This window comes from Calonectris borealis, chromosome 2 (assembly GCF_964195595.1).
Source record: "Calonectris borealis chromosome 2, bCalBor7.hap1.2, whole genome shotgun sequence".
Classification (NCBI taxonomy): Eukaryota; Metazoa; Chordata; class Aves; order Procellariiformes; family Procellariidae; genus Calonectris; species Calonectris borealis.
In genome coordinates this window covers 153,117,204-153,144,183 of record NC_134313.1, presented here as the reverse complement: position 1 = coordinate 153,144,183, position 26,980 = coordinate 153,117,204, and the positions used below count along the sequence as shown (strand labels likewise).

Here is a 26,980-nt window from a genome sequence, read left to right as displayed (position 1 = left end):
CAGATCATTCAATATAGATTTTAGTGACTTCAAAAGTGAAGTTTTTTGCGTTTGTTTCTAAATGCAGATTCACATTATTTAGCTGGAAAAGTTCCCATTTAAGTCCCACTACTGAAGCAGCGATTGAAAAAAGATCTAAATTTCTAGGGAGAACATTCCCTAGAAATCTAATTGGAGAGAATGCAATTTTACCATCATTCTTAAATTTATTTACAAGTTTAAATGTTTTATACACCTCAATTTACATAGTAGGGAACTTGGCATTACATTTTGTAACAATTTACAGTGAATAAAAAGAAAACCAATATGCATAATTAAAATTAACCTTTATTACTCCAAAAACAGATGCCAAATATGCAGTATATTTCTGTTTCTGTTGGCATATTTCTAAAATACATGTACAACTGTAACTAGTCAGCCTAGACATCTGGTATACTGTTTTGTAACATTTGGAAGTTCTCCCACACTGCACTGGGATGTCACTATAGTAAGCTGACAAAAATAGGCAAATAGAAAGTTATCCTGGTTTTGAAAGAAAAAAATGCATGTGCTCTTACTAAAAAACTAGGTTATAATCAAGCATTACACTCAGAAAATTCTAAAATACTATGTTACTGCTAGTTTTAAGTGTAGCTACCAATTTCCATTCACATTTATTGGCACCAGCCCAACTATTTTAATGTCCAAGTATGGTAACCTTTAATATTAATATGCTAATAAAGGCCCTCTCTGCAACAGAAGTTTATAGTCCCAAGAGTCTACAATTAATTGTGCAGAAAGATTATGATCAAGATGTGTTATTCCTAAAAACCAGTTCCATGATATCAGAAGAATACTGGCATATAATTGCTAGCAATCACTTCCACTTGATTGGAAACTGCTTTTGTTTTCAAAAACTTTTTCTTATTATCTTAGAATTTCCAGAGGTTTTTGTAAGGGTTGAAAGAAAAGGTTTTATTTCCCTACTTCTACTGTAGAACAGAACTGGGAATGTTATTTGAAACAACACATGCTTCAGACATTTTCTGAACTACTCTTCAGTGAGCAATACTGCCCTCTTTGAAGAAATTATCTGTTGGATTATCAAACGCCCATACATAGTATTAGTAGAAACTAGTTCTGTAGAATCTCCAGCAGTGTAAAAAGCACTGTCATCAAAGCACTGTTATCCGTCTACTGCAGTAATAAAAAAAAAAAAAAAAATTCTAAGAATCTTGTCAGCAGCACATCAGAGGTCACAGGTATTTCTCTTATCCCTGCCACAGTTCTGCCCAAAACGTGGTCCAAAGAGGCTTAGACATGTTTAGCCTGTTGTTTTTGCATTAAAATTTCTCTCCCAGCCATACATGTGTGTATTTTAACCCCAAGAGCACTGAAAACACAATCTAGACTAACGTTTTTGTCCAACATAGAGCTCCCACAACTCCCTTTAATAGAGATGCACTGTGTAGCTGCTTCATTCTTAGAGATGTTTTGTTACATTTCTAAACAAGAAATTGTCTTCAAAAGTGATCTCTAGCCTCAAACAGAGTATGAGCATTAGTTAGACTACATACTACTGTTTTACAAATCAATCCGTCACTATCTGTAAAATATTCCATAGCACATATTGTGGGGTATCACTTCAAACGCACATGTAGCAGCATGACCTAGGAAGCTATGCCAAAACACACCAGTATATCTGCATGTTTTTCTTCTCAGCTTCAACACATTTGACTAAACCAAAACGCTGAATTCAACCCTGAGATTTATCCTTCTGAATAACTTCTTGTGGGAAGAAGATAGGGAGCAGATGACAAGGAACTTGCTTTATTTTGTGTGTCTTATTCTGATGAGACACAACAAATAGATGAGTAACAGAAGCTCACAAGAGACAGAATAATATTGAAGTGTCACTAATGCCATACACACACCAGGAAGGGAAAAAAGGCTATGCTGCGTAAGACTACTGCATTGCTAGATGTACATTCTTCAAATTATCAGTTACTGTATCACAGAAGTTATCATCTTACTTCTAGTTTTTTTCCCTCTAGAACAATCTGGATTTCTTTGGCATCCAAAGTCTCATATTTCAATAAAGCTTCTGCTAAATTCTTGTGTTCTTTTGCGTGAGTCTTCAGGATGTTCTTTGCTCGCTCATATGAGTCCTAATATTAAAAAAAAGTGGAAGGAGATTTTAAGACTTTAGAACAAAAACAGCAGCGAGATTCCTCTTTAAAAATAGTTTCCAGTTAAATACAGCTTGAAACAAACATTTACAGTTCTGCCTTACATTTCATAGGTAGCACAGCTCCTGTCTCACAAAGATACTTAAAATCTAGCTAGCATAATTACTAAAAAAAACCCCTAAACTTTATGCCACCTTTGCATTTTAAGTTGGACTAAAAATAAAATCCTGAGACAAACCTTAGTATTTTCACATATGACTTAGAAAAGACTTACTAGATCTGAAAAGTTGCCGATTAAATTAAATATATTTGATTTTACATTATGAGCAGTGCTACAGCATTCAAGGAATGTTCCTCAAAGACTAAAATTCTTAAAAGCTTATAAAACTCTTGAAGTATTATGTACTTTTAGAAAGCTGAAAACTACCCAACAAGTTACCAATTGCTGCAAGCAGATGCACATTGCCAGCATTACCAGCTTCACCTTTTAGTTCTACATAGTTCTTAAATGACCAAGTCAGTTCAAAAACAGCTACAGCAAAAGTGTTAATCATTTAAATGTTATGACATAAATGGTTCTCCTGCCTGCTCCAAACTGATTCAGATTACCAGAACAGTGATCTGGAAGTTCTGTGATTATCGAATATTACAAATTTCCCTAAGCACCTGATACTGATCACTGTGAGGAACATGATACTGGAAAAGGCAACTCTCTGATCTGATATGGCCATTCCTGTGATTCTACACAAAATGATTTAGCTGCAAGTTATGAAACGTGGGAGTAACACAAAACATTCACATCTGTTCTAAAACAATTTATAGCCACACTTTTTTTTCCTAAGAACTGAATAGGCAAAATACAAATCCTGGCCAAACGTAAGAGGAAGTGTTAAAGCGTATCTTGAAGAACCCAACACCACCAACTTGTTTCTCACTACTTGTGCATGACAATCACCAAAAAGTTTTGATATGCAGAGATTCAAAGTTGCAGCTACATTAAATACTTGGGAATACTTCCATCGACCTGTGTATTTTCACCAGTATACATTACCAAACTGAACAATCAAGTAAGCTGATGCTCAACTCATCTCAAAATAAATCTATCGGAGCAGAGGGGGAAAGAATCTTACCCGTAGAAGTGTTCTTACTTCCTGTTCAATTGCAGACTGAGTTTCAGGGCTAACTTTCCCCGTATCAGTATAGGTCATAACACCAAGCTAAACAACAACAAAGAAATCTTTTATCTTGCCACTGTTGCAGTAATACACATAAAACACTGTAAGAGCTTCATCACCTATTGCTTCTACGTGCAAACAAATAAAATCATTAATCAAATGCTTGTTGAAGTGCTTGCAACAGAAGCAAAACAAGAAGCCTATTCATCAATTATGTAGTCACTGCACAGTTCTATTTCAACAGGTCACAGTAAAGATCCTGATTACGTGTTTTCTTACTTAAAAAACAAAACAAATCCCCAGACTACTAACACTTGATGCGTAAAGATGACTAAAGAAGTTTCTTTAGAAGTCTAGAAAACTCAATGCTTTCATGTCCCGCCCCCCCCACACCCAAGATTATCCTCAATTCCAAAATGTTTGGTTTTATTATAAACATTTTCTGCAGACATTAGTAACTTTCAAGGTAATTTTCAGGTGAAGATCTTGCAAGTTAGTTTTTAAACTGTCAAATATACAGGTTTTCTAGTTGAGTTCTCTACAGCAGGGCCAGTCAAAAGGCTTACTTTCTTTTCTGCCAGAACTACTTAGTCTCTGTCATCAGACGGCCAAATAGGCATTTAGTTACAGAACAGAACATTTCTTTGTACCATGTAAATATTTAAGGATTGATGATACTACCTTTTCACTCATTCCAAATCTAGTCACCATCAGTTTTGCAATTTTAGTAGCATTGTCAAAATCACTGGAAGCACCTAGATAGCAAACAGATGTAAATTACATTATTGAAACCAAGTTAAAGATGCCAGTCCACAAGCTTTGATCAAAAATTCTTTTAACTACCAATCAGCTGACCTGTTGTGATGTGATCACTTCCAAATATGAGCTCTTCTGCTACTCTTCCTCCCATACAGACATCCATCTGTGCAAGCAACTGGGATCTAGTTTCACTCCATCTGTCATTTTCTGGGAGCAAAGATACCTGTAAGATACAAAACTGTGGTCAGGTAACAATAAACGAAAGAAATTCTGAAATAATCTGAAAAATATTCTTGTTTCTATCCAAAGCAGATAGAAAGGCTTTTATGCAACCATTTGAATGCTCTGGGCCTCCTCCTTGTCTACGCACTCATCAGGTTTGCTTGGAGGTCCTTAGTCTACCAGCTGAAATAGCCTCCTACAGGCCATGAGCACCACATAAAATTAAGCAACTTAAACCTACCACCAGATGAAACAGAACAATCTATTCTATCCATTTCTCCTTATTCCCTACACTTGCACTGAGCACAAATCAACTTGCCTGGAGGATTCAGGCCAATGATTTTCTTTAACTGAGCATATTAACTTGGATAAAGTTCAACAGAAACAGACAGCAATATGTTCCTGTTCAAACGCTTGGCAGCTAACGGCAGAACAGAAAAATTTAGGGGTATCTATGCTAGAAACAAGGTAGGTAACCGATTAGGTTTAGAAGAAGTCACATAGGACAAAGAGCAACTTGATAAAGGATGTTTGTGTTAGAAGTACAGTTGAGCAGTGCTTCTACTTTCCAGTCCTTTAGACATTCTTCAAAGTTTCGCTGTTGGGTGCTATTTTAACTGCAGTGGAATCAAACATACTTACACTTCCTTCCTTGTATATGTGAACTATTACACCAGCATATGCCATTTATTTCAAAATGAAGGAAGAAAGCTTTCTATCATACAGAAAAGATGATCAGTGAGTTTTCCAAGAGATTGCTCATAACTGAGTATTTCAACATATTACAATATGCATTAACATAATTACAACAAATAGCATTGTTGGAAAATTCCTCAGCCACACTAAACCAACATAAAATTCTAGAAATAATCACATGTCCAAGTGTTGTTCCTCGTGTCATGATTGTAGCCTTGTTGATCGGCATTGCATCCTTAGTGTAATATGCAATGATAGCATGTCCAGATTCATGGTAAGCGGTGATGGTTTTGTTTTTCTCATCAATTTCTACACTTCTACGTTCAGGTCCTTAAACAGAGGAACATTAAATAAACTTTTTTGTACAGCTGACCACCACAATCCACACATTATGTATACTCAAACAGAGCACAAAGTAGCTGAGGAACAGCATGCAAGCAAAGTTAACTAACACTCATTAAGTGCAAAATGTTTACAAGTAGGATTTTAATGTCTACAATGGACCTTAATATACTCCAGGACAAATTGCTTTTAAAGGAATAGACTTAAAATGCAGTCTGAGTATCTGAGAAAATTCCATTTCTTCTCTCAAGTATGAATACACCAGATTTTTAGTGTATATGTCTCAGATGTTTAAAGTTTTGTGTTAAGTTTAAGTTAGTCAAACAGAAGTTCAGATTCCTGGTCATTTATTCTCTCCTTTCCTTTAGGAGTAAGTAGGGGAAGGATAAAAAAAAAAAATCAAGCCGGTGTCTTCCACTAGGCTCAAGTACAAATGCAGCATTTTTGATAAAAAGAAGTACCAAGTCTTACAGAAGGTGTTCCATACTAGATTTAGATTTTACATACTACTCTCTGGTCAAAAAAGGTTCTATTCAGAATAAACTAAACAAAAGACTTATTTGGTTTAAAAAAAAAAAACAAAACACAACACCCAAAAAACCTCCCAAAAAACCAAACCAAAAATCAAAAGCATAAAAACTTCTCTCTTTCTCTGTAAAAGTCTTAATCACACAAGAAAACCTCTGTACTGTAACATCAATGTATGTCTTTTGTATAAAATCCTACCCATTAGAATTTTGTCCTTGGAGAATTCTAGTTCTTTCATGGTTACCATATCTTTTCCATCAACAGCTGCCTTTAAGGCAGCTTGATTTACAAGATTCTCAAGCTCTGCTCCAGAAAATCCTACTGTGCCTCGTGCAATTATTTCCGGATCAACAGCTGTGGGGAAAAACAGACAGATTTGTCATTAGGGTCCATATTGCTCCTGAAAAAGCTTGTATCATGAAGAAATATCAAGAAATGATCGAATTACAAGCAAGTATCATGTTCTATTACAAATAATACATTAAACAAAAAATTTTCAGCTTTAGAAGCAGCCTAATTCTTAAGACTCTATGAACTGTTTGGGACTAGAAAGAAACACTGCCTCAGAAAACTGTTGTAACACTACATACTAGACAGTTTGTGTGTTCTTTACTGAGACACGTGGTAAAGCCACAATTGCTGATGGAATAAAGGACTAATACATGAGTGGGCTGATCCAGTATAAAAACTGTTACATAAAAAGATATTACAGTGAAGTATTTACTTACATGGATCATACTTTATTTTATTAAGGTACCACTTCAGAATTTCTGTACGACCTCTTACATCAGGCTTGGGAACAGTAACTTGCATATCAAAGCGACCAGGACGTATTAAAGCACTAAGGGAAAAGACAATTTAATACAATGACTTAAAAACGCTGCAGTAAACTGTTACTAACGTATATAAGGAACAAAAATCCTTTTGATATTTCTAAAGACATCTGCATAGACTATGTCTGGTGCGCAGCTGCAAAGAATACGTTTTTCTTATCTGTAAAAAGACAGATGAAAAATGTTTATTACCAACCCATTTTAAAGGGTTTTTTGCATTTGAAAATTTTGCATTGCAAACAAGGAATGCAGCTAGTCAATTTAAGTAGAAAAACTTCCAGAAATTTTAGATACTTAGAAGCATGTTACTTATTTCTCCATATTTAACTCAACAACTTTTTAAATGCCAAAAACTGGTCAATACACATCCTTTTTAAGAGGGAAAACCCCCAGCTATAACACTGTAATACTTGAAGATTATTCACAAGCAACTTTGTTGTTGTTTTTGTGGGGTTTTTTGTTTGTTTGGTTTTTAATACATGCTCTGTAGAAACGATCAATACATTATACTCACTTATCTAACGCTTCAGGGAAGTTTGTTGCACCGATAATAACAACACCTTCATTAGGTTTAAATCTGTGTGGGAAAAAAGGGTGAGAAAGTTAGGGGTTTTTTTGGAGACAGAATTTACACCTTTTTTTGTCAATAACTACTTCTATTTCTTATTTCGGATGACCTCAACTGGCCAGTCAAAAACACGCTGTCAAACCACAACATGTGATCCAAGAATGACTATGTTTAACTCAGCAAATGGTTAAAAACATGCCCTGATCTCAGAATTGAACTTCTTCCTTTAGATATATAGCCAGCCTAAAAAATTGAGAAATTATTTAAAATAATTGCAGCTATCGTGCTACTACAACTCAGAAGTTTCTATATTCTTTACAGTAAAGCCATTAATGCTACTGTTGGCAGTACTAGAAAGTGGTCATAAGAGCATCTTAAATTTATATCCTTAAAAGCATTACAAAAAAATTACGAAAAACATCAAAGCAGTCAGTCAAGCACCTTCTGTGCCCTCAGAATCCATATATTTACCCATCCATTTCAGCAAGAAGTTGATTAATGGTCTGTCTTGAATAGGGATGCATTGGAGATTCAATTCTCTTCCCACCAACAGAGTCCAACTCATCAATAAATATAACGCATGGTGCATTTGCTTTTGCTTCCCCTGACAAAGGAAAAATAGCGGGACACTTCAACCACACAAAAGAACAGACAGCGTATCATGTAATTTAGGATTCTACTATTTCTATTACTCTTGGATTATAAAGTGTTCTATTAGACATCACCAGAACTGTCTTGATTTTAGCCTAAAGACATGAAATATATTTTTGAAATGAAGCGCTACAAAGAGAAGCAAGGTTCTTCATCTCCACATCAGCTTATTCTTATCATGCTACAAGAAATTACTAGTAAAATAGATTAAGAAATTTGTTGCATTTCATATCAACTCCCTAAAACAAAACCTATGAAATTAGGCTTGGGTAGAGAACATTGACCTATTAAATAAAAATAATATGAAATGTGACGGGTCTAAACACTAACTTATTTTAATAGAACCTGTTTGTCATTTAACAGTGAAGACCTCACCCTCAAGTTTACAGGTATTAAAAACACAAAATAAAAATACAATAATAAACTTTAAGACCATCGACTGGTATATGCAGGATGCAACTCATCTCATCCAGCTAGACATATCTGTAACATTGATATTAATGTACAAGTCAGTCATCTAAACTTCTGTAGTCAACAGAAAGAAATGCACATTTTAAGGTACAACACGTTACATTTTGCATCCCTTCCATGAAGCAAGTCACATTTCTTCTACAAATGCAAACTACTTTCTACATTGTATATGCCTGACACTATCGATCTTCCATTTAAGAGAGAAGCTGGATTCCCCCCTCCCCGATAATATTTATTTGCATACTTAAAATAGAAAGCCTCTTCTGTGAAAGTTATCAGTCTAAACATTAATTTTAGAAGTTTCATTGTAATGCCCTTTATTCTGGACCTGTTGATGGGCATGAGAAAGGAAGTTTCAGCTTAGTGCTACACTGTAAAACTAATTCAGAGAAAAAAAAAAGACAATATAAAAATATGAGGGAAGTAATTGAGGTTAACACTATTTTATATCCTAGGTTTACACTTTAATTCAAATTTACAATATTTTACACATGACAGTAAGTAAATTACAATTTAAAATATTCCATTTAGTTCCATTTATAGGACATGACATTCTAATTAAATTACTTCTATTCTCTCTGGGAGCGTTGCAACATGAGTTACAATTTTTGCTACAATTTCATCTGACAACTAACAAGATTCTACAGTTAACTGATACTCACAGAATTCTGAGATTTACCTACACAATTAAAGTTTTATTTATTAGCCTCATACACTACTGCTTTCCAGTAACCAGAATTGTACCTAATCAAACCTTGTAAACAACACTGCATATTTAATCTCACACGTTAAAAGATTTCAAAACCACAAATATTTAACTTACTGAATAGGCTTCGGATGCGACTAGCTCCTACACCAACAAACATCTCATCAAACTCGGATCCAGATGCATAATAAAATGGAACATCAGCTTCACCAGCTACAGCGCGTGCGAGAAGAGTTTTACCAGTACCAGGTGGTCCAACTAATAGAATACCTAAAAAGACCAAAAAACAACAAAAACACCAAACCCACAGAGTCTTATTATACAGGTACTGTTTCTTCCACACATTAGAAGAAATAATTTACACTTGGCTTCAAAAAGCTGTTAACATCCCATTTCAGATACTGCTCATTACTTGCAGTCTGAAGAAGCTTCCTATAACAGATCTAGATACACTCTGATCCATATTGAAACAACAACAAAGACTTGTAAGACTATCAAATAAAAACAGAAGCCTGAAGTATGCTACAAAGTTACTGCCAAGTCCCTAATAGTGTCTTCTTCAAACTAACATTTTCCTAGCTGTTTCTGAAAGTGGAACTTTTTTTTTTTAAATTAAACCATCCAAGTAGTTGACTTTAAACAGCACTAACACAAAACTGACTTATCAGGTTTACATATTTCAGATTCACTTGGCCTTCTACTACGATCAAGCTTAATCATCCTTTTGAATGAAAACATTTGTTTCTGAACTGTCTAAAGCAGTTAGCAAGCGCTAAAAGTGCTGAAAGCCATACAGAAGAAATAAAGGCCTTTTATGAGTTCAGTTACATAAAACCCCTGCCTTTCAAGATAAAGGACTACTGTACGTTAGTTTAATAACTAAAGAAGTTTTGTCTAACCTCAACATATTCATTTGCATAATACAGGTTCTTTTTTGGACATTTTTGCATTATCTTGGGTAAGTTTTCAAGACTAAACTTATGTTACGTATGTTTCTCAGATGAGAAAAGGTACCACAGAATTAAAAATTTTGGTGACAGGAAGCTATAGATATCGTTATAAAGACAGTTAAAGGAGAGGGGGGAAATACAGACCTAAAAACCTCTGGACTACATAAAGTTCTACTCAAAAAGGCATTAACACCAATTATGCATAACTTTATCAGTAAATATTTTTTTAATACTACGTTATGTTCAGTGACAACGTAGAAGAATTTTTGTAGTTCAGTACATCATCTCTAAAAGGTTTACTTGGGACTTCAAAGAAATATCGATTCTTAACCCTGTAAAGAAGGCTGCTAACAATGATAAACACAGGTTTGATTTTTGAAAGGCTTCTTGGTATCTACAGTCCACTGCTTTGCACTGTCATAGCTTATTACCCCTAATGTTATTATTGAATTTTTTTCAAATGTAAGATGTATCCAGGCATCTTTGTTTCTTCTATCTGAATATCTCAGATACATCAAATTCTCTGTGGGGGTAGGCAGTAGTGACCAATTTTTACACATGGGGAACCGAAGGTAAGACAGGAAGCCTCCACTCCCCCACCCCCAAGTACCTCATTTAAGGGTTTCCTTTAGTAAGGAAGCTTTCGCAACTCTCTCTGAAGATTCATTTGTTCCTCAAATATTTTAAATAAACAAGGAAATTCACTACCGATGTCTAACATTATTTCACTATTTTTCCCAAATACAAGCTAAATACTACAGTATATAACCAAACTTCTTTGATTCCCTAACTAAAGGAAAAAATATTCAGAAGCTAGGCTGTAAATTAGTCATTCAGTATAGAACAAAGCTACAAAGATAGCCACGGCTACATATGATTTTCACTTCTGCTGAGCAATGATTCTTACCTTTTGGAAGTTTACCTCCTAGTACAGTAAATTTATGCGGGTTTTTCAGGAATTCCACAACTTCTTGCAACTCCTGTTTAGCTTCTTCAACCTACACATTAAAAACATGCCACAAAATATAACTAAGCATTTATAAAATACTGCATCTTTTTTGTGATTTTTGTATTAGAGACTTAAGTCTAATTGTGTATTGATCAAAAATACACAACAGAAAGAGAAGATAAAAGTGTACTACAGAATTTGTGTGGATACCAAGTGTCCATGAGTTTAATTCAACCTATTTCCTAGAACCGTTCATAGGAATAAATACTAAAGTTAATAACACTGAAGGAATAACCAAACAGTTAAAGACCAGATCTGACCAACAAGATAAATACAGAATCAAAAAGTCTACATCAAGATTAGTCTAATTAGTTAAAAAGAGATTAATTCTATCTATTTGTCCAAGGAGAAGGTCCTCATTTTGCCACTGACAGCCAAAGAACAGTTGAATAGAAAAAATAAAGCTATCCCATCAGCAGCGACATGCCCGCTTCTTTCTAGGAATCTCTGTATCTCCTGTCCTAATATCAGATATCTGAAAGAGATGGTACTAAGAGAGAAATGATCAAATGGCATTACTATCTTCTTGTATTAGTCAACTTCTGCAAAAAATAGATCAACATGGATACTTATGGCCTGCCTTTTGCTATTCTAGCCTTTAAAAATGTGATTCAACAAGTTGAGAGTGCACCTTTTGTAAGATATTAAATGCCTCAAAGATATAAAACAGAACAAGAGTGGTCAAAACCCTCCTTGATCTTGGAGTGGTCAATATATAAAAGGCTTCAGTTCACACAAAGAAATTTCTTGAACAGAGAAAGACATTCTTCAGGCTCACAATGATCAGTTAAGCAACGACTCATACACGCTTTACTTTTGAACTTACCCCTTTTACATGTTCAAAGGTGACATTTTTCAACTGGATTGGATCAACTGCTGCATCAAAGATACTCGATGTTCGAAAGCGTACTAATAGCAAACAGTAGATGTTGAACAACAAATTTACACATGAAGTCATTTCATTCCAAGACCGAACTTTGCACTTGAATGCATACCATTAAGCCACAACTTTACACCTGCACTTTTAAAAGGGTATGTTTCCATTTACAAGTGTCCACCAAGAATAAGATTTATTTAAAAAAAAAAAAATCTTTGAAATATTTGCAGTTAATTCAGTGATGTAAGTGCTTTTTAGTCATTTGCAGTACAGAAAGCCCTGCATGCAAAAGCAGGTACACAAAGCCAGTTGTTCTTCCTCAGTGCTTCTGCACATAGCCTAACTTTCTTGAGACCCTGGTGACAACTTAGCAGGAAGCTGAAATTCTCCATGTACATTAGCTCAGCCTTTGATTGTTCCACTATTTCCAACAGATTTCTGAAGATGATAATTTGGCCATGCAAATACCTAGTTGCTATAAACCAGGCTGTGATTACAAATAAAAATCAAACCATTTTGCCTACTGCTGACCTAGATAATGCATCATCTAAATTCAAAGACAAATACATAATTGGTGAACAGTAATTGGTTCCATGTAATTGTTTCAACAAAAGAATTAAAATAATTATACTAACAGGCAACTTTTTTATCTCCATAAACATTTTGTCACTATTGTCTGAAAGGCTGTAGCCAAAAGCAGTAAATAACTCTCCTCTGTCATTAGTATGTTGAAACGTTATCCTAAACCAATCATAATATCAAAACACATTTAATTTGTGCCAAACTTGCTGGAAGAAACAATGCAAATGAAACAATGGGGGGGGGGGGGGGGGGGGGGAGGAGTTAACTAACCAGCATCAGAAAACGAGCCTTTCCCAGGTAAAAATGACGAATATATAGCAAGATAAAAACAAAGAACGAAGAGAAAGAAAGAAAGCAAACGTGATCTTCTTAAGGAATCTGTAAAAGAAAACAAAAGAAGTTTTAAAATAGGCTGAAATAAACTACTTTCTGAATGCAAAGACAAGATACATGAACTAAAACAACTTACCAAGTGTTTTTTGCAGGAATACCTGTGCTTTCAAAAAGCCTTCTGCAAAACCAGTTTTAAAAGCATCCTGGTGTGCCTCTGGGATGTTTTTTGTTTTCATTAGCGTATCTAAGTTTTCAACATCAATTCTTCGTTTTCTCAGAATAAAGCCCTAAAATATTTTCCACAGCAGCATTAGTATACACTAAGTTTTGATACATAGTTAACTTACTACCGGGCTAGCATGGGTGGGGGGGAAAGCATATAATTCAGGTGCTATGGGCTTAGTTAGATGACACAGGGCTGTAGCTTGAGTGAGGAATCACAATGGCTCCAAGCAGGGGCACCCTGATTTTTGCTGAACAGGTCAGGTTCAGAGCCCTCCTGGACCACAGTTCCAAACAGAAAACGCAGCCTAAGACAGATTTGTACACAGCTAGCTTTGTACACTGGATTCAGTGGGAGTTATTAGCTTAAGCTTTTTGCTTCATTAAATCAATTTAAATTGTTTCCAAATGTGAAATATCTTCGTAAGTATAGTTTTGATAGAGTTTGATCAAATACATCTCATATGCCCTCATATGCCATTACCAAATTTAAGAGCAGCACTGCATAAAGCTAGCTCTGGTTTATCTTCATCCATGGTATACCTAGTCCACAGATGAAATAAACCACATATGCCTAGAAGAAAGGGAGAGTTCAAAGCTAATTTACACACACAATAAGATCAAATACTTTAATTAGCCTGACTTCTGTATAATCAATTAGAAGCAAAGACTACCTAGGTTAACTTGGATTTGTAAGTGCTTGGATACCTCAAACCTAGATAATTATCTGCTGAATTAAAAGTATATAAGTGAGTTTGTAACACATAAGAACACAGAGCTGAAAATTTTTGTATCTTAAAAATATACTAGCCACAATTAAGTCTGTTTTTAAAGCATCAATCACATGCTGAACTGCTTAAAAAAATACACATTCTTGTATGTTAAACTAGCTGTATTTTTGTTTAAATGAATACTTCATTTGACTCCAAGCTATTTTTAACAAAGCCACAAAAACAGAATACGAAGAATTTTATTTCTAGAGTTCAAAACTCTGAAACTACTATCCTAAAAAATTCAAATAATCTTTATATTGATGATATATGAAGCAAATCTGTGTATTAGTAAAAAAAACAGTATGTTGTCATTAGCTGAAGTTTTAGAATTAAGAAGTTTTTTCACATTAGTGAAACAAAACACCTTTGGTAAATTGTGAAGGTTCATTCAAGAGAAAGAGATGGTCTGAATAAGCCCAAAACAACTTCATAATGCTACTCGTATTTACCTTCAAAAGTGAAGAAAGTGAATTTTTTGTTTCTGTGAATTGTTCAGACGTTGACTGCAGACGTCTTGCTCTTGATCTCAAAGTCTTAAAGGTCCGGGATTGTATGTAAACTTAAAATAGTAGTAATAAAAAGTTAGAAACTATCCATTACTACCACTACAAAAAAAAAAAGGCCTAAGATATTTCAGAAACTATTATATGAAAAAGACTATCATGATTGAACTGAAGATAATCTTCCCAAAATATCCACAGTAGAAAGTGAAGAGAATTGCTAACAGCAATCTGTTTAAGATGCCTGACCAAAAAAGTAAAAACCAGAAAACTCTATGAAAGACACTTCTGGGTCTAATAATAAACAACTGGATAAATAAACGAGTAAATTTTAGTACTGTAAATGGATAGTCAGGTGATCATGAACCATGTTTGTAATCTAAACTTGCAAGCAAACTGCTTACTGTTTCACAATATATTTTTCCCCACAAAATTTTTTGTTAAAATAATCAGGAGTTCATGTTGTGAATTACAGATCACTGGCCAACCCTGTCACCATCTCAGGGAACAGAAGAGACATACAGCCATATTAAATCCAGGCAGGCTGACAAACATGAAACATTCAGAAGCTAAACCAGAAGGATGGGAATGAAGGTTCCTGCTCTAAGATAAGCTTTGTCTAAAAGCTCAGCTGATAAGGTGCCCTGAAGAGATCTGGAATGGTTTGGTGTGCTGTTAACTTAGAAACTGACAAAAGAAATCAGACCATTTAAACACAGTGAACTTATAGCACTATATGTCATCTTCTATCATATCAGAAACCTTGCGATGGAGATTTTATCACATAAATCACAAAGGCCAAGAATATTTATCTTCTTTCGCTACTATGTTTTAAAATAATCAATAGTTTTAACTAAGCCTCATATCATAGAACAGCACCAGATAAAAGGAACTTCTGGAGGTAATCTAGTCAAACCCCTGCTCAAAAAAGGTCTAAATTCAATATCAGATCAGGTAGCTCTGGACCTCATCCAGCTCAGTTTTGAAAATCTCTAAGGATTAAGATAACACAACCTCTCCGGACAATCTGTTTCAGAACTTAGCCATTCTCATTGTGAAAATTTTCCAACAGGAATTTCCTTTGCTTTTACTTGTAATTGTTGCCGCCTTTGAGGTGTACAGGAGAAGGGTAACTAATATAGCTCCAATAGCAATTAGAACACTCCTTCCCTTCTCTTCTGCTAACTTTAAAACCTCAGATCTTTCAGCTTCCCCCGTACATTAAATGCTCGAAAATCTGCACCCTTTTTTGTGGCCCATCACTAGGCTATCTCCATTTTGTCAGCATCTCTCTCTTAACCATGGGACACAAAACCAGATACAATATCCAGATGTAGCATCAGAAGAACTGAATAGAGGACAATACCTGAGCTCCCTGAGGTCCTGATTATGTTCTTGCTAATGCAGCCCTGTTGTTACCCATCATACATCCAGCAGTTTAAACCAGTCACCAGGCACTTCAGAAAGTTCATCTGGATGAATACCAGATTCAACATATTTGTTGATCCAAAAGCTCATCTATCATCTTTTAAGAATACAATCCACAAATACTGACATCTTTGAACAAGATTCTATAGTTACACCATGTTTACTAACTTAATTTTGGGAACATATTACTCAAATGCAAAAATATCTTCATGATTTAAAGTGTTAATATCAATGTAAAGTTCCTCCTGGAAGTTTACCGGTATTTCCTCAGTGACGCCTCTAAGACAAAAGTAAAAATACTTTCCCGGACTAAAAAGATACTATAGAGATTCAAAACAGTGTAGTTTATTGTTTTATACCTGGCCAACAACGAACATCTGAACAGAAATTTTGGAGGGGATTAGGATGCTGTCTGTACAAACAAGATGAGCGTAAAGCACTGAAAACATCCACAAAACCTGTAAAAAGATACAGCAAAGAGTAAATACACCTTATATTAAATGGCAACTAAACATTACTTCTCACAGGATTGTTTTTTCTTTCTTAAATATTAATTCTATTTTGCTATTTATTCTATTTTACGGTCCTTCAGGCATCTGTAATTAAACAAATTAATCATTACCAGTACACAGGTTAATGCAAAGAAGCTAACTATCTATGTCAGGCACTTTGCAATATACCAGAATTTCTTCTAATTAGAACTTCCAAAAAGTATTAGTACCCAGAATCCTGAATTTGAAGCTGTATCTGGGAGGGAAAACTCTGCATATCTGTGCAGAGCTGAATAAAGTTATCTAGCCCGGACAGGAATCCAACGACTGTCATGAAGCTGAAGGACCAGCATTCAACCAATCATTCAGTCTCAAAGGCTTTAAAGAACAGATTGCTCATGGGCATTTTAAAACAGACCATGTATAATGTATGAAAACATTTTAAACTATACTAAGTCTACTTAATTGTACAGTCCTCGTGCAATACAGAAACAAGAAGAAAGAAATAAATAAAACAGTATCACAGTGAAAAAGTTATTAGCAGATACTATTTCAAGCACGCTATAGACTGCAAGACAAGAGGACTGTCATTTATCTGTTGTTTAGTTACCAAAAGCTCAAAGAACTCACCCTCATTTAGCAGGTAAGAATTATTTAAGAAACATCAGAAACCTGGGGACGGAGGGCAAAAAAAATTGAGGCCAACCCCACATATTCTCTCTTCCATAGTAATTCAGAAGCTAATATAATCACAAAAAGGGTGGGTTTTTTTGTTTATTTTACATATTCTGAGAAAGTTATTGCATCAGTTAGATACATCCAGGACAGCAAAAAAGAACCCTGAAAGTTCCTACTAAACTATGGAAAGGAGAAAAAAAGATTAGCTATTAATTCTACAATGCTGTATATTCCACAATCTTCTACAATACTGCAAACCGGCTAATCTAATACTACATAATTATGAACACATCAGTTTAAAACAATAGTAACAGTCATCCATAGCATGCAGTGTCACCTACACCGAAAGTACATTCTTGAAGATTTACCATCTCCCTTGCCTGTGGCAGTTTTCCACCTAAAACCTTGCCTGTTCAACTGTGAACGAAATCACCAGCTGGTGAGCTTCCAAGTTAATCTATCAAAGCTTTGAAGCATTTGCAACTTTTTTCTTCACATTCAGGAAACTGCCTCTGGGCTAATTTTTTATATCTCACATCACAACGCAATTTAATACTTTTTCTCTAATAGCAGCCCTGAGATATTCTTCTTAAGCTCTTTCTCTCAACTGCAATACCATATAGGCAGTATCTCAAATGTCAGCTACATGCTGCTTTTTCTAACACATTCTTGAGCAGCTACAATGGCCTTGCTTCCCATATTTTAGGCTAATCCCAAAACATCTTTAACTGTAAGGAACCACTCTTGGTTTATTTCAGCAATTAAATACTCTACAGGGACTGGTAACAGTTTGCCACCCTGAATTCCTTTCTAATTAATATCCTCATGTAATGTTCAGGCAAAAAAGGAATAACTTAATGTAAACTGGAGATGTTCATGACTCTGTAACATTAGTAGATTAGCAAAATCTAGTTTCTTCTATTTGGTGAAACAAACTGGTGAAAGAATTCATAGCTCGGGTTCATCATTAAGAGACAATGCACTTGTACTACAGCTGAGTTCAGACAAGTTTAATAGCAGCCAACTTCAAATCTGAATTTGAAGAAACAATTCCAAAATCTGGGTTGAATTTTCTAAAATTCCTAAGATTCAAAAGCACCACTCTAGAGACAACCTGTATACAATAAAAAATACATTAATACTTTTTATTAAAGATTTTTTTAAACTATGAGTTATCTACAGCCTAAGAGATTAAACTAAAGAATAACTGTGTTCACCTTTATTATGTAACTCTTATCAATTCTCATAAGCACTTTACTCTGAAACATACCATGCTTATTTTCAAAGAAGGACTCAGCAGATATGTACGATGTATGCCACTGCGAAGAGACTTTGTTTTCCGTAGAGTAGCCAGGAAGCAACCTGTTCACCAATTCTTTGAACTGATTAGCTTTCAAATCAGACAATCCCAGATCTCTTAAATTAAGTACAGACTGCAAAATAGAAATTAATGTTCAAAATTTACTTAAGATTACCTTCAGGGAAAAAAATTTAAGAATAACTGATTTAATTTTTTGGCTCGATACAGCATCTACATTTCACAGTTCAGACTGAAATAAAAAATTTCTAAATTAAGATAAATGAATGAAAGGACATGATTAAAGAAAAAATATTTTCTACCGTCAATGCAGAATAACTTTTCCATTTGCACACATTGATATTTTCATTGTCACAGTACATTTATGACAAGTATATTTTCTTCCCAGTTCAGTCTTTTTAACACCTTCCTGCTCCCTGATAAAAGCAGGCACAAAAAAAATGTAGGTTTCCAATTCTTTCTACTCTTTATGACAGAGCAAATGGAGAGTGAGAGGGGGAAATATGTACAGCAATTGCCATCCATTATATTTAATCCAAGTGAACAAACAGCAAAATCCCCCAAACTCTTTTTTTTTTGGCTAGCCTTTTTGCAGATAGTGCAGATTCAGCAGCAACACAAAGACTGGATATCTAGAAACTATACTTAGAATTAAAATCTTAAAAAGCCACGAGGGAGGTAGACACACAATGAAAGGCAAAAGTTTCTATGGGGAAACGGAATCTGGGATTTCCTACAAAGCAAAGCAACTATGAAAAAAACAAGGAGGTAAGGCACATACACTTGAGTTACTAAAAAAGTAACCTTGATCAAAGTAATTTTAATCTTGTATTTTACAGATAGGAAAAAATCTTTTTATGGGCGAGTATGTTTTAAAAATACATATTGGTTTGGATCCTATAAAATATCTACTAGCCTCTCAATATTGCTTCTGCAGTAACATTTTCTTAACTGAGAAATAAATATTCTATTCTAAATGTATTTGCACAGATATGTAAATTTTGATTTTTAGAACTTTATGGATTATATTTTTGTTTTTCCTAAATTGTTTTTATGTAAAAGCTTTATGTTGATCTACTTTCAAGGTGAAACTAGATTTCCAATAAAAAGACATACATGAAAAATACTTGAACAAAATGTCAAAAGAAGCATTTTTAGAACAGATTCCTACGTGCATCCAGAATACCACCATATTCAAAGTCTATAGTTTAAAATGGATTTCTTAAGTAACAAAGTATTCTGTTTTAAAGGCTAGGGTAAATTGCTTCTGGTCCACTTATACTCAAAATAAGTACAAATACATTTTTAAACATCATTTGACTTTTACACACTGTTTAAAGGAGTAGATCAAGCCTTCCTACTTCAGCTTAATAATTGCTTTGAAAATTACTGAAATGATAAATGGGGGAGAAGATTAAAAAAAAAGTAACATCTTCTGTGACCCTTCAGAACAGGTTACTACTTCCAAATACAGATTTAACTTCACAGCAGAGAGGCTTCACATTCTCAAAAAATTATTTTTGCCATTCTAATAGTTCAACTTTATTCAATATTAGAACTGCATGTACTATGTCAGTATTTGCTGATTTTAAATTTGAGCTTAACCTTTATTTAAGCTTAGGTTTATTATACTTTAATCAACTTGCTTTAAGAACTTTCTTTAAAAATACTTAAGAGAGACTTTTTAAATTATTATTTTTATACTTTTATCATTCTAGGAGGAAGCAAACAGGTGTGTAATGAATTAGAGAGAAAGTATTAAATGTGAAAAAAACACCTGTATTTAAAGGAGGCCAGATTCTCTTGCTGATTAGAAAGACAAATACAGAACTGAATTTTATTTCTTTTAGTTTCACTCAATAATCCAGGTCTCCTGCTGAAATTAATTTTTATCACTAGAAGCAAATATAGAGTCACAAAAAAAAAAAAGGAATCACAACACAGGGATGATTAGTACAATCCATGCTGATTTCCAAAGTTCTGCAGTTAGTGAGAAACTCCTTGTTTTCCCTCCCAAACATTTTCTTAGTTATAAAACTTGTTGTAAGAAATGAGTTGAAAGAGAAGTGGCAAGATGAAATTAATTTTTATCACTAGAAACAAATATAGAATCACAAAAAAAAAAAGGACACAGAATCACAACACAGGGATGATTAGTACAATCCATGCTGATTTCTAAAGTTCTGCAGCTAGTGAGAAACTCCATGTTTTCCCTCCCAAACATTTTCTTAGCTATAAAACTTGTTGTACGAAATGAGTTGAAAGAGAAGTGGCAAGATCTGATACTACTTTGCACTTTCTGTATTTTGATTTTCAATGTGAAGCACAAAAAGTATCTAATGATAACGAAAGATATTTTAATAGAAAAATAAGAAAACATGCAAATATGTTACTTAATCTCTCAAAACCCCTCAACATATTTTAAGTTACAGTCTGTTTTCTCACAAACGATAATGAAACAAACTTTGCTAGAACTCAAGAGTGTGAAAAGACAATAAGGGATTTATTAACAGAAAAGTTATTGTTACTTTAGAGCAAGAAACATTAAGTTGAAAGTGAAAACAAATCCCCTTCTGATTTGCAAACTACTACTGAGACAAGTACTAGCTTTTTTTCTTAAGGAAATACTGTATTTTCGTAGAATCGTTACTGCCAAAGCACCAACCGACTGAAGTTACATTCTATGTGTTAACACTCTGTTTTGTTTAGTTACATTACATTATTTTCTAAAACAAGTTAAATGTTACATTCACGTAAACTGATATTATTCAGATTTAATTCATTTAAAAGCAAACCACTTTTTCCAAAAGTTTTTAGTACCTCACTCTTCTGAGGATCATGCTCCGGGGAGGTGTCCCTCTGGACAGGCTGTACGGATGCTGTGCTGACAGTAGTAGTGGAGCTTTTTGGTGAATGAAAGGCATTGATAAGGTGACTCAGAGGAACAGTAGCCTGGGGGGGGGGGGGGAGGGGCAGAAATCAGATAACAGTTTAGGCTTGTTTAAACTATTTAAACATATCTCCATTCCAAACCCTGCCTTATAATTGTGTATCTTGTACACTGCCTTTTAACTGAGGACTTCATAATAAACCACATGAACTTAGCTTCAACACCATAGTGTTAGCTGATACCTCTATTTAAAGAAAAAAGAAAGTTAAGTACTCATGACAGATTAGAAGCTCACAAAGCTTGGAAGAGAAGAAAAAAAAAAAGGCTACATTTGCTGGTTTTCAAACATAAGCATGGTTTAAGAAAACAATCACTAGATTTGCAAATACAGAACTAGGTTGATGAACTCATCACCTCTTAGAAGATGCAAAGACTGCCCTCAATTTGCGCTTAAGACAATGTTTAGTTACAAAAAAATAATAGACACTTCTTATAGATTGTTCTCAGCTGAAACAGCAGGGAAACAAAATTGCTACTACATTTAATACTTCCTTCAGAATTTTTTTTTTTAATTTTTCCCTTTTTTTTTTTTTTGATGTATCACTTGTTTGCTGTGTTAGGTATGTGCTGTTGCAACCAGATGACAGAAGAATAAGGATTGTTGCTGTCTTCTGACAAATATTACAAACTTGCAATCATTTCATGCAAATAAAATACAAAACTGTGAAACTGAATGTTTTTCCCTTGTAATCACCATGCCCCCATCACAGTCAATTAAGTTATATTCCAAATAGATGTTTTTTCCCCACATAGCAATAGAAGACACAAAAAAAGGAAACACAATCAATATGGAGAGAAAAAGAGGGGAAAAACAATAGCAAACGACTCTACGCTGAACAGTCTGCAAGTTGACACCATTCCTTGAAATGTTTTATAGTTACTGTCATTCAAGAACTTTCTCTTCTTTGAAAGAAATGTTCACTTACAATAAACCTGAGCCTGTCTTGGTGTCCGCCAAGACAAACCTAAGATCACCATTCTGATAAGACTTCACAACACAGCCACAGAAGAGAAGTAATGCTCTTTAAACAACATGAACAGAAAAAGAATGGTAAATGAGGTACTCTTTAGTGGTAGGCCTTAATTTCAGACTCTAATATGAAATATTATAACATAGTAAATTCTAGATTATCGCTGGACAGATATCCAAGCAACTGATCTCATCAAGCTGATTTCCCTTGAACCAACTTGAACAGAAAGCTCAGTGGCTGCTTTTGAAGAGCATTGAATCATGAGGATTTATCAACATCTTACTAATTCAGAGATCACCGTTCTTAAATATTACCGACTCCTGTATTACTTTCCAAACAACAACTATTTTCATCGTATAAAGTAATACTTTTATAACTCGAAATATCTATTTTTTTTTCCTGGATTATACAAGTTATTCCCAGAAGTCTCCTTTATGTTTTCTTCCTTGGGATCCCACTTTAGCAACATACCCCATATCAAACTAACCTATACAAAGCATATACACATATCACAGTCAATTCTGCAGTTCAGCAGCACTCGGTCAACTCAGAGACACCACCTCATCAATCAGTACAGAAGCCCAGGTGCACCACATATCAGGGCTCCTCCTCTAGCACATGACTATGTCTATTGTTAACATACGGTACCAACAATGCCAACACTTCCAAAACACCTCAGTCTCATTACACATCACTAGGGAAGAGAGTTGGGGTGCAACTCTGGCTGCTGGAACAATATCTGATTGCAATACCCAATCAAGCCTCTGCCTATGAATGTCCTTCCGCAAGAACTTCCATCTCTCTGTTGACTAGACAGATCATCAAGAGAGACAATGCTGTGAGACATGAAAACTGCCTCATAATTAATTGTCCAAAGTTATAATTAAACTCTGGGAGTTTGTGGCAAAACCATAAAACCTCCAGAGGTCAAAGCCAGCATCCCAACCACTAACTAACCTTTAGTCCTACACTTCCCACTATGAAAAGGTGGAATGACACATTCCTAAAAATATCACTACAAGTTCTGTCATTTCACTATGCTAACAAAAGCAATTAACACATTTTCCACATCTGGAAAGAACAACGAAATCCCACTATGGAATAAAACTATCGCATACCAATCCCCCTAACACAAAATACAAAAATAAAACCACTGGTTCAGATCAAAGTCCACAAAACCCACTAGTCCCACCCAACTCACTATCTAATAAAAGATGCCTTCCCAATTGCATCCAGACTGTTCTATGTAACAAATAATTGAGGGACTTTTCCTCCAACTCTTCTAATTTTTAAGTCATTTATTTTTGGTTTCCACAACAACCCATGACAATTAACAGCACAGTTTAACTTTAGCTGTAATAACACCAGCTTTCCCTTGCTTCTACTACAAAAACAGATACTAAAAAGCGTCATCTCCAGGTAACTTCTTCATTACAGATTTCACAAGCTTTTACTGTACCTTCCTCTCTCCTCCATTTACGTTCTTTTTTCCCAGATAAGAACCCTAGGCCGCTGCAGCCCCCACCCGCTCCCCTCCCCGTTGCAACACTCGGTGCTGCCGAGCCGGCAGCCCCCCCCAATGCGCTCCCCACACCTCGTTCGCTCACGGCCGCTCGACGATCCCCAAAGCCCCAGAAAAGTGGCAGCCGGGACCTCGGCTGCTCCAGCCGAGGCCCTCAACCCGCGGGCCCCCCGAGTGCCTTCACCCGGCCCCGCTGCCTCTACCCGGACACGAAACGAGCCCCCGACCGCAGCCCGGTGGAGAGGGGGCCCCAAGCGCAGCAAACTGCGCACCGCAACGGGCCGGGGCCGCTGCCAGTGCGCTCCGCGAGCCCCTTACCTGAGGCTGCACGGTTGAGAAGGAAAACATCCTCCCGGCGGAGACGGCGGCGGCGGCGACCACAGGCGCCTCTTCCGCTTCCCAGCCCAGACGCAGAAGCCGTGCCCGCCTGTCAGCCTCCGCCGCTCAGTCGCTGTGGCAGCCGCCGCCGCCGCCAGCAGGAGGGCCCCACGGCTCCACTCTTCGGGAAAATGGCCGCCCCCTACGGCCGGCAGTGACCAGGCCCGAAGCTGTCCCGGAAGAGGCTGGAGATGGTAGAGCTTCCGGGTCGCCTCTCCCTTCCACCACCCTTCCCCCCCACCCCGCCCCCGCGCAGCCGCTGCCTCGCAACCAGGTCCCTTAGCAACCCCTGTTTTCCCGCGTTTCCCGGCTACGCCGCGTGCAGGATCAAACCATCAGTTACAGGAGGAGGAGGGGGGTGAGGGGGCAAACCATCCTCCCGGGCAGGCCCGTCTGCAGGGGCAGTTGCCTCGGGGAGCCGTGCGGCCGGGCCGCCGGCACGGAGCACAACGGGGCTGGCGGGAAGAGGAGGAGGAGGAGGGGTGCGGGCGCAGCCAGGCCCCGGGGATGCCCAGGACGAGGAGCAGGGAGGGCCCCGCGGGGTGCCCGCTGTCACCCGGGGGCGGCGGAGCTGCTGGGCCAGGAAGGGGCGATCCGCGACAAAGGGTGATGGGTGAGGAAGGCTGGCGGCGGGGCCTGCGCTCTGTCAGCTGAGCTGGCCGCGGAGGGCCAGCGGGGCTGGCCACAGGGCGTGCTCGGGCCGTGTCTTCGTTCTGACACCTCTGCAGAAGCAGAGGGTGCTCTGAGCCCCAGGGCTTCCTCTAAACCCTCAAATAGCAGGACGCCTGCTCAGCAGAAGACTTCCAGCGTGGGGGTGTACGTGGGTTGGAGGCAGGGCGGTCACACTGTGCCCAGACCAAGACTACCACCACAAGCGCAGTGCAGCGTAGCTGCCAGCTCCGCGGGGTGTCAGCAGGAGGATCACCATCAGCGTAGCCACTGCACGTGGAACAAATTTGCAAGAATTATGTGTCATTTAGGTCACATCCTTTACAATCACTACTCAAGATGCCTTCCTGAAGTACTGAAAATATTTTGCAGGGAGTTAGAGTATACCGCATGTAGAAAGAAACTTACAAATTAAAATATGTATCAATAACCTAAATACTGTTATTCACATTCAGTTAAAATGTAATCTAAATGAAGAGATTATAGGCACACGCATCTACATATGGCAGAATTTGGTCATTGATACTCATCCTTTTCTATGCCTTGTGCTATTTTTTTCCATGTGCTCTCCAATTATTGTGGGGTTTTATTAGCATTTTCTTTCTTTCACCTGACGACTGTTCTTCACTGTTCTTCCTTTCCTCACTGAAAGTGCCATCCCACACCAACTTACACCAATGCGGATCAGCGCAGCGACAGTGCTGCCTCGCCCTGCCTTCATGCATATCCCTTTTGTTCTCCACGCTCATGATCACAATCATGTGGCTCAGCTAGCCGACTTGGCAGAAACCTCACTCAACAGCAAAAAAAACCTAAAAGGTGATGAACATTTACCTGGATCCACTCCATGAAGCAGTTTTCCACGCAGCTGAACAATGGGTAGTGCTGCCTCAAGGGAAGCAAGAGAACACGTGGGTCCTCTCTTAGATGAGCTCAGGCTGTAGTGGAACACATGCAGGCTGACAGTTAAGAGTTTCACAGCTGGCACAACCTGATGTCGGCCTGTGGTGTCACCAAAAGGAGCAATCCCTCCTGCTCTCAGCTGGGCTTCTCTGCTGGAATCACTGCCAACGAGACACAGCTAAACTAATGCTGCAGAGTTAAATGACAAATACAGCCAGTGATAAATTGTATTTAATACCATTATAGAAAGCTAATTTAAAACATGTTTTCTACATTTGCTCATTAAATTGCATCTATTGCTGGGATCTGTGGGATAGCAGCACTCCCTCACGAGTACAAGCAAGGCCTCCCTGTGCAGCATCAGATTGTAAGTGATGTATCTTAAAGCAAAACAAGGGCCTGATGAGACTAATCTACTGTGTTAAGAGACCCATAGTTCTGCACTGACGTCTGCAGAGCTAGCTCTTTGCTGATGTATAGACTGCAACAGAACAAATAAGATTGGTGTGAGTGACTTATGAATGTATATGTGAAAGCAACATAAAAGCAGTAAGGCAAGGGTTAAAAGAATGACCAAGAGCACAACTGAGAGCAGTAAAACTGGTAAACACTGAGGACGGTGCTGTGTAAACTGAGAGCAGAAGGCCCGCACTCCGATAAGGCGCTATCACAGATGATTTGTCAGAAGGCCTGTGCTCCGGGAACAGAAGGATGGCAACAAGGTCAGCGTACGCTGTAAATGCCGTCCCTGTCCCTGCTGTCACAACAGGAAGGCAGAATGTATCCATGGAGATATCCAAAATAAGGAATCAAAGAAAACAGGGAGCAAGCCCTAGAGGCTGAAGTAATCAGGAATTCGAGGAAAGCAACAGATCACATTATTCTAACTCCTGATCATAAAAGACCTGCCCAGAAAGAAGTTTGTCATCACCAATCCAGAGGATGCCAAGAGACACTAAGGGCTCAGCAGCAACAGTAAGGACTGGATAGGCAGCATATTCTTGCACACAAGCCATCCTGGCTACGCCATTTGGACGCACAACTGTTGGAGCTTGCAAGTATGCAAGTGTGAGAAAATGTGAGTGAAGCATGAGAAAATTATTATGTAGAATGAAAATCAGTTGTTTCTTTCTAAATATTACCTTCCAGTTCCTTAATGTCTCACACTGAGTTCTGTTGAATTCCTACACCTTCAAGCATCCCATGGAAATGAAAGGACAGTCTACCTGCTCACAGCAAGTAACAACCTACTGCCAAATTAGAAACCTAGATAACAAATTGTGTAGTCATTAGTCAGATCAACAGCT

General features: G+C 37.0%; 1 protein-coding gene across 1 annotated transcript; it reads right to left on the bottom strand.

The window, feature by feature from the left end:
• Nucleotides 1–307: 307 nt before the first annotated feature.
• Nucleotides 308–24,290, bottom strand: YME1L1 (YME1 like 1 ATPase). The gene is made up of 19 exons (XM_075143966.1): nucleotides 24,042–24,290; nucleotides 21,101–21,232; nucleotides 18,233–18,395; nucleotides 16,153–16,251; nucleotides 14,315–14,424; nucleotides 13,007–13,157; nucleotides 12,808–12,915; nucleotides 11,905–11,987; nucleotides 10,977–11,067; nucleotides 9,237–9,389; nucleotides 7,763–7,895; nucleotides 7,238–7,300; nucleotides 6,619–6,731; nucleotides 6,089–6,244; nucleotides 5,199–5,350; nucleotides 4,199–4,325; nucleotides 4,025–4,098; nucleotides 3,299–3,385; nucleotides 308–2,147 (listed from the first exon to the last, which is right to left on the bottom strand). Exons 1-19 carry the CDS (start codon nucleotides 24,069–24,071, stop codon nucleotides 2,004–2,006), a joined length of 2,169 nt encoding a protein of 722 aa, XP_075000067.1. The 5' UTR covers nucleotides 24,072–24,290; the 3' UTR covers nucleotides 308–2,003.
• Nucleotides 24,291–26,980: the final 2,690 nt, after the last annotated feature.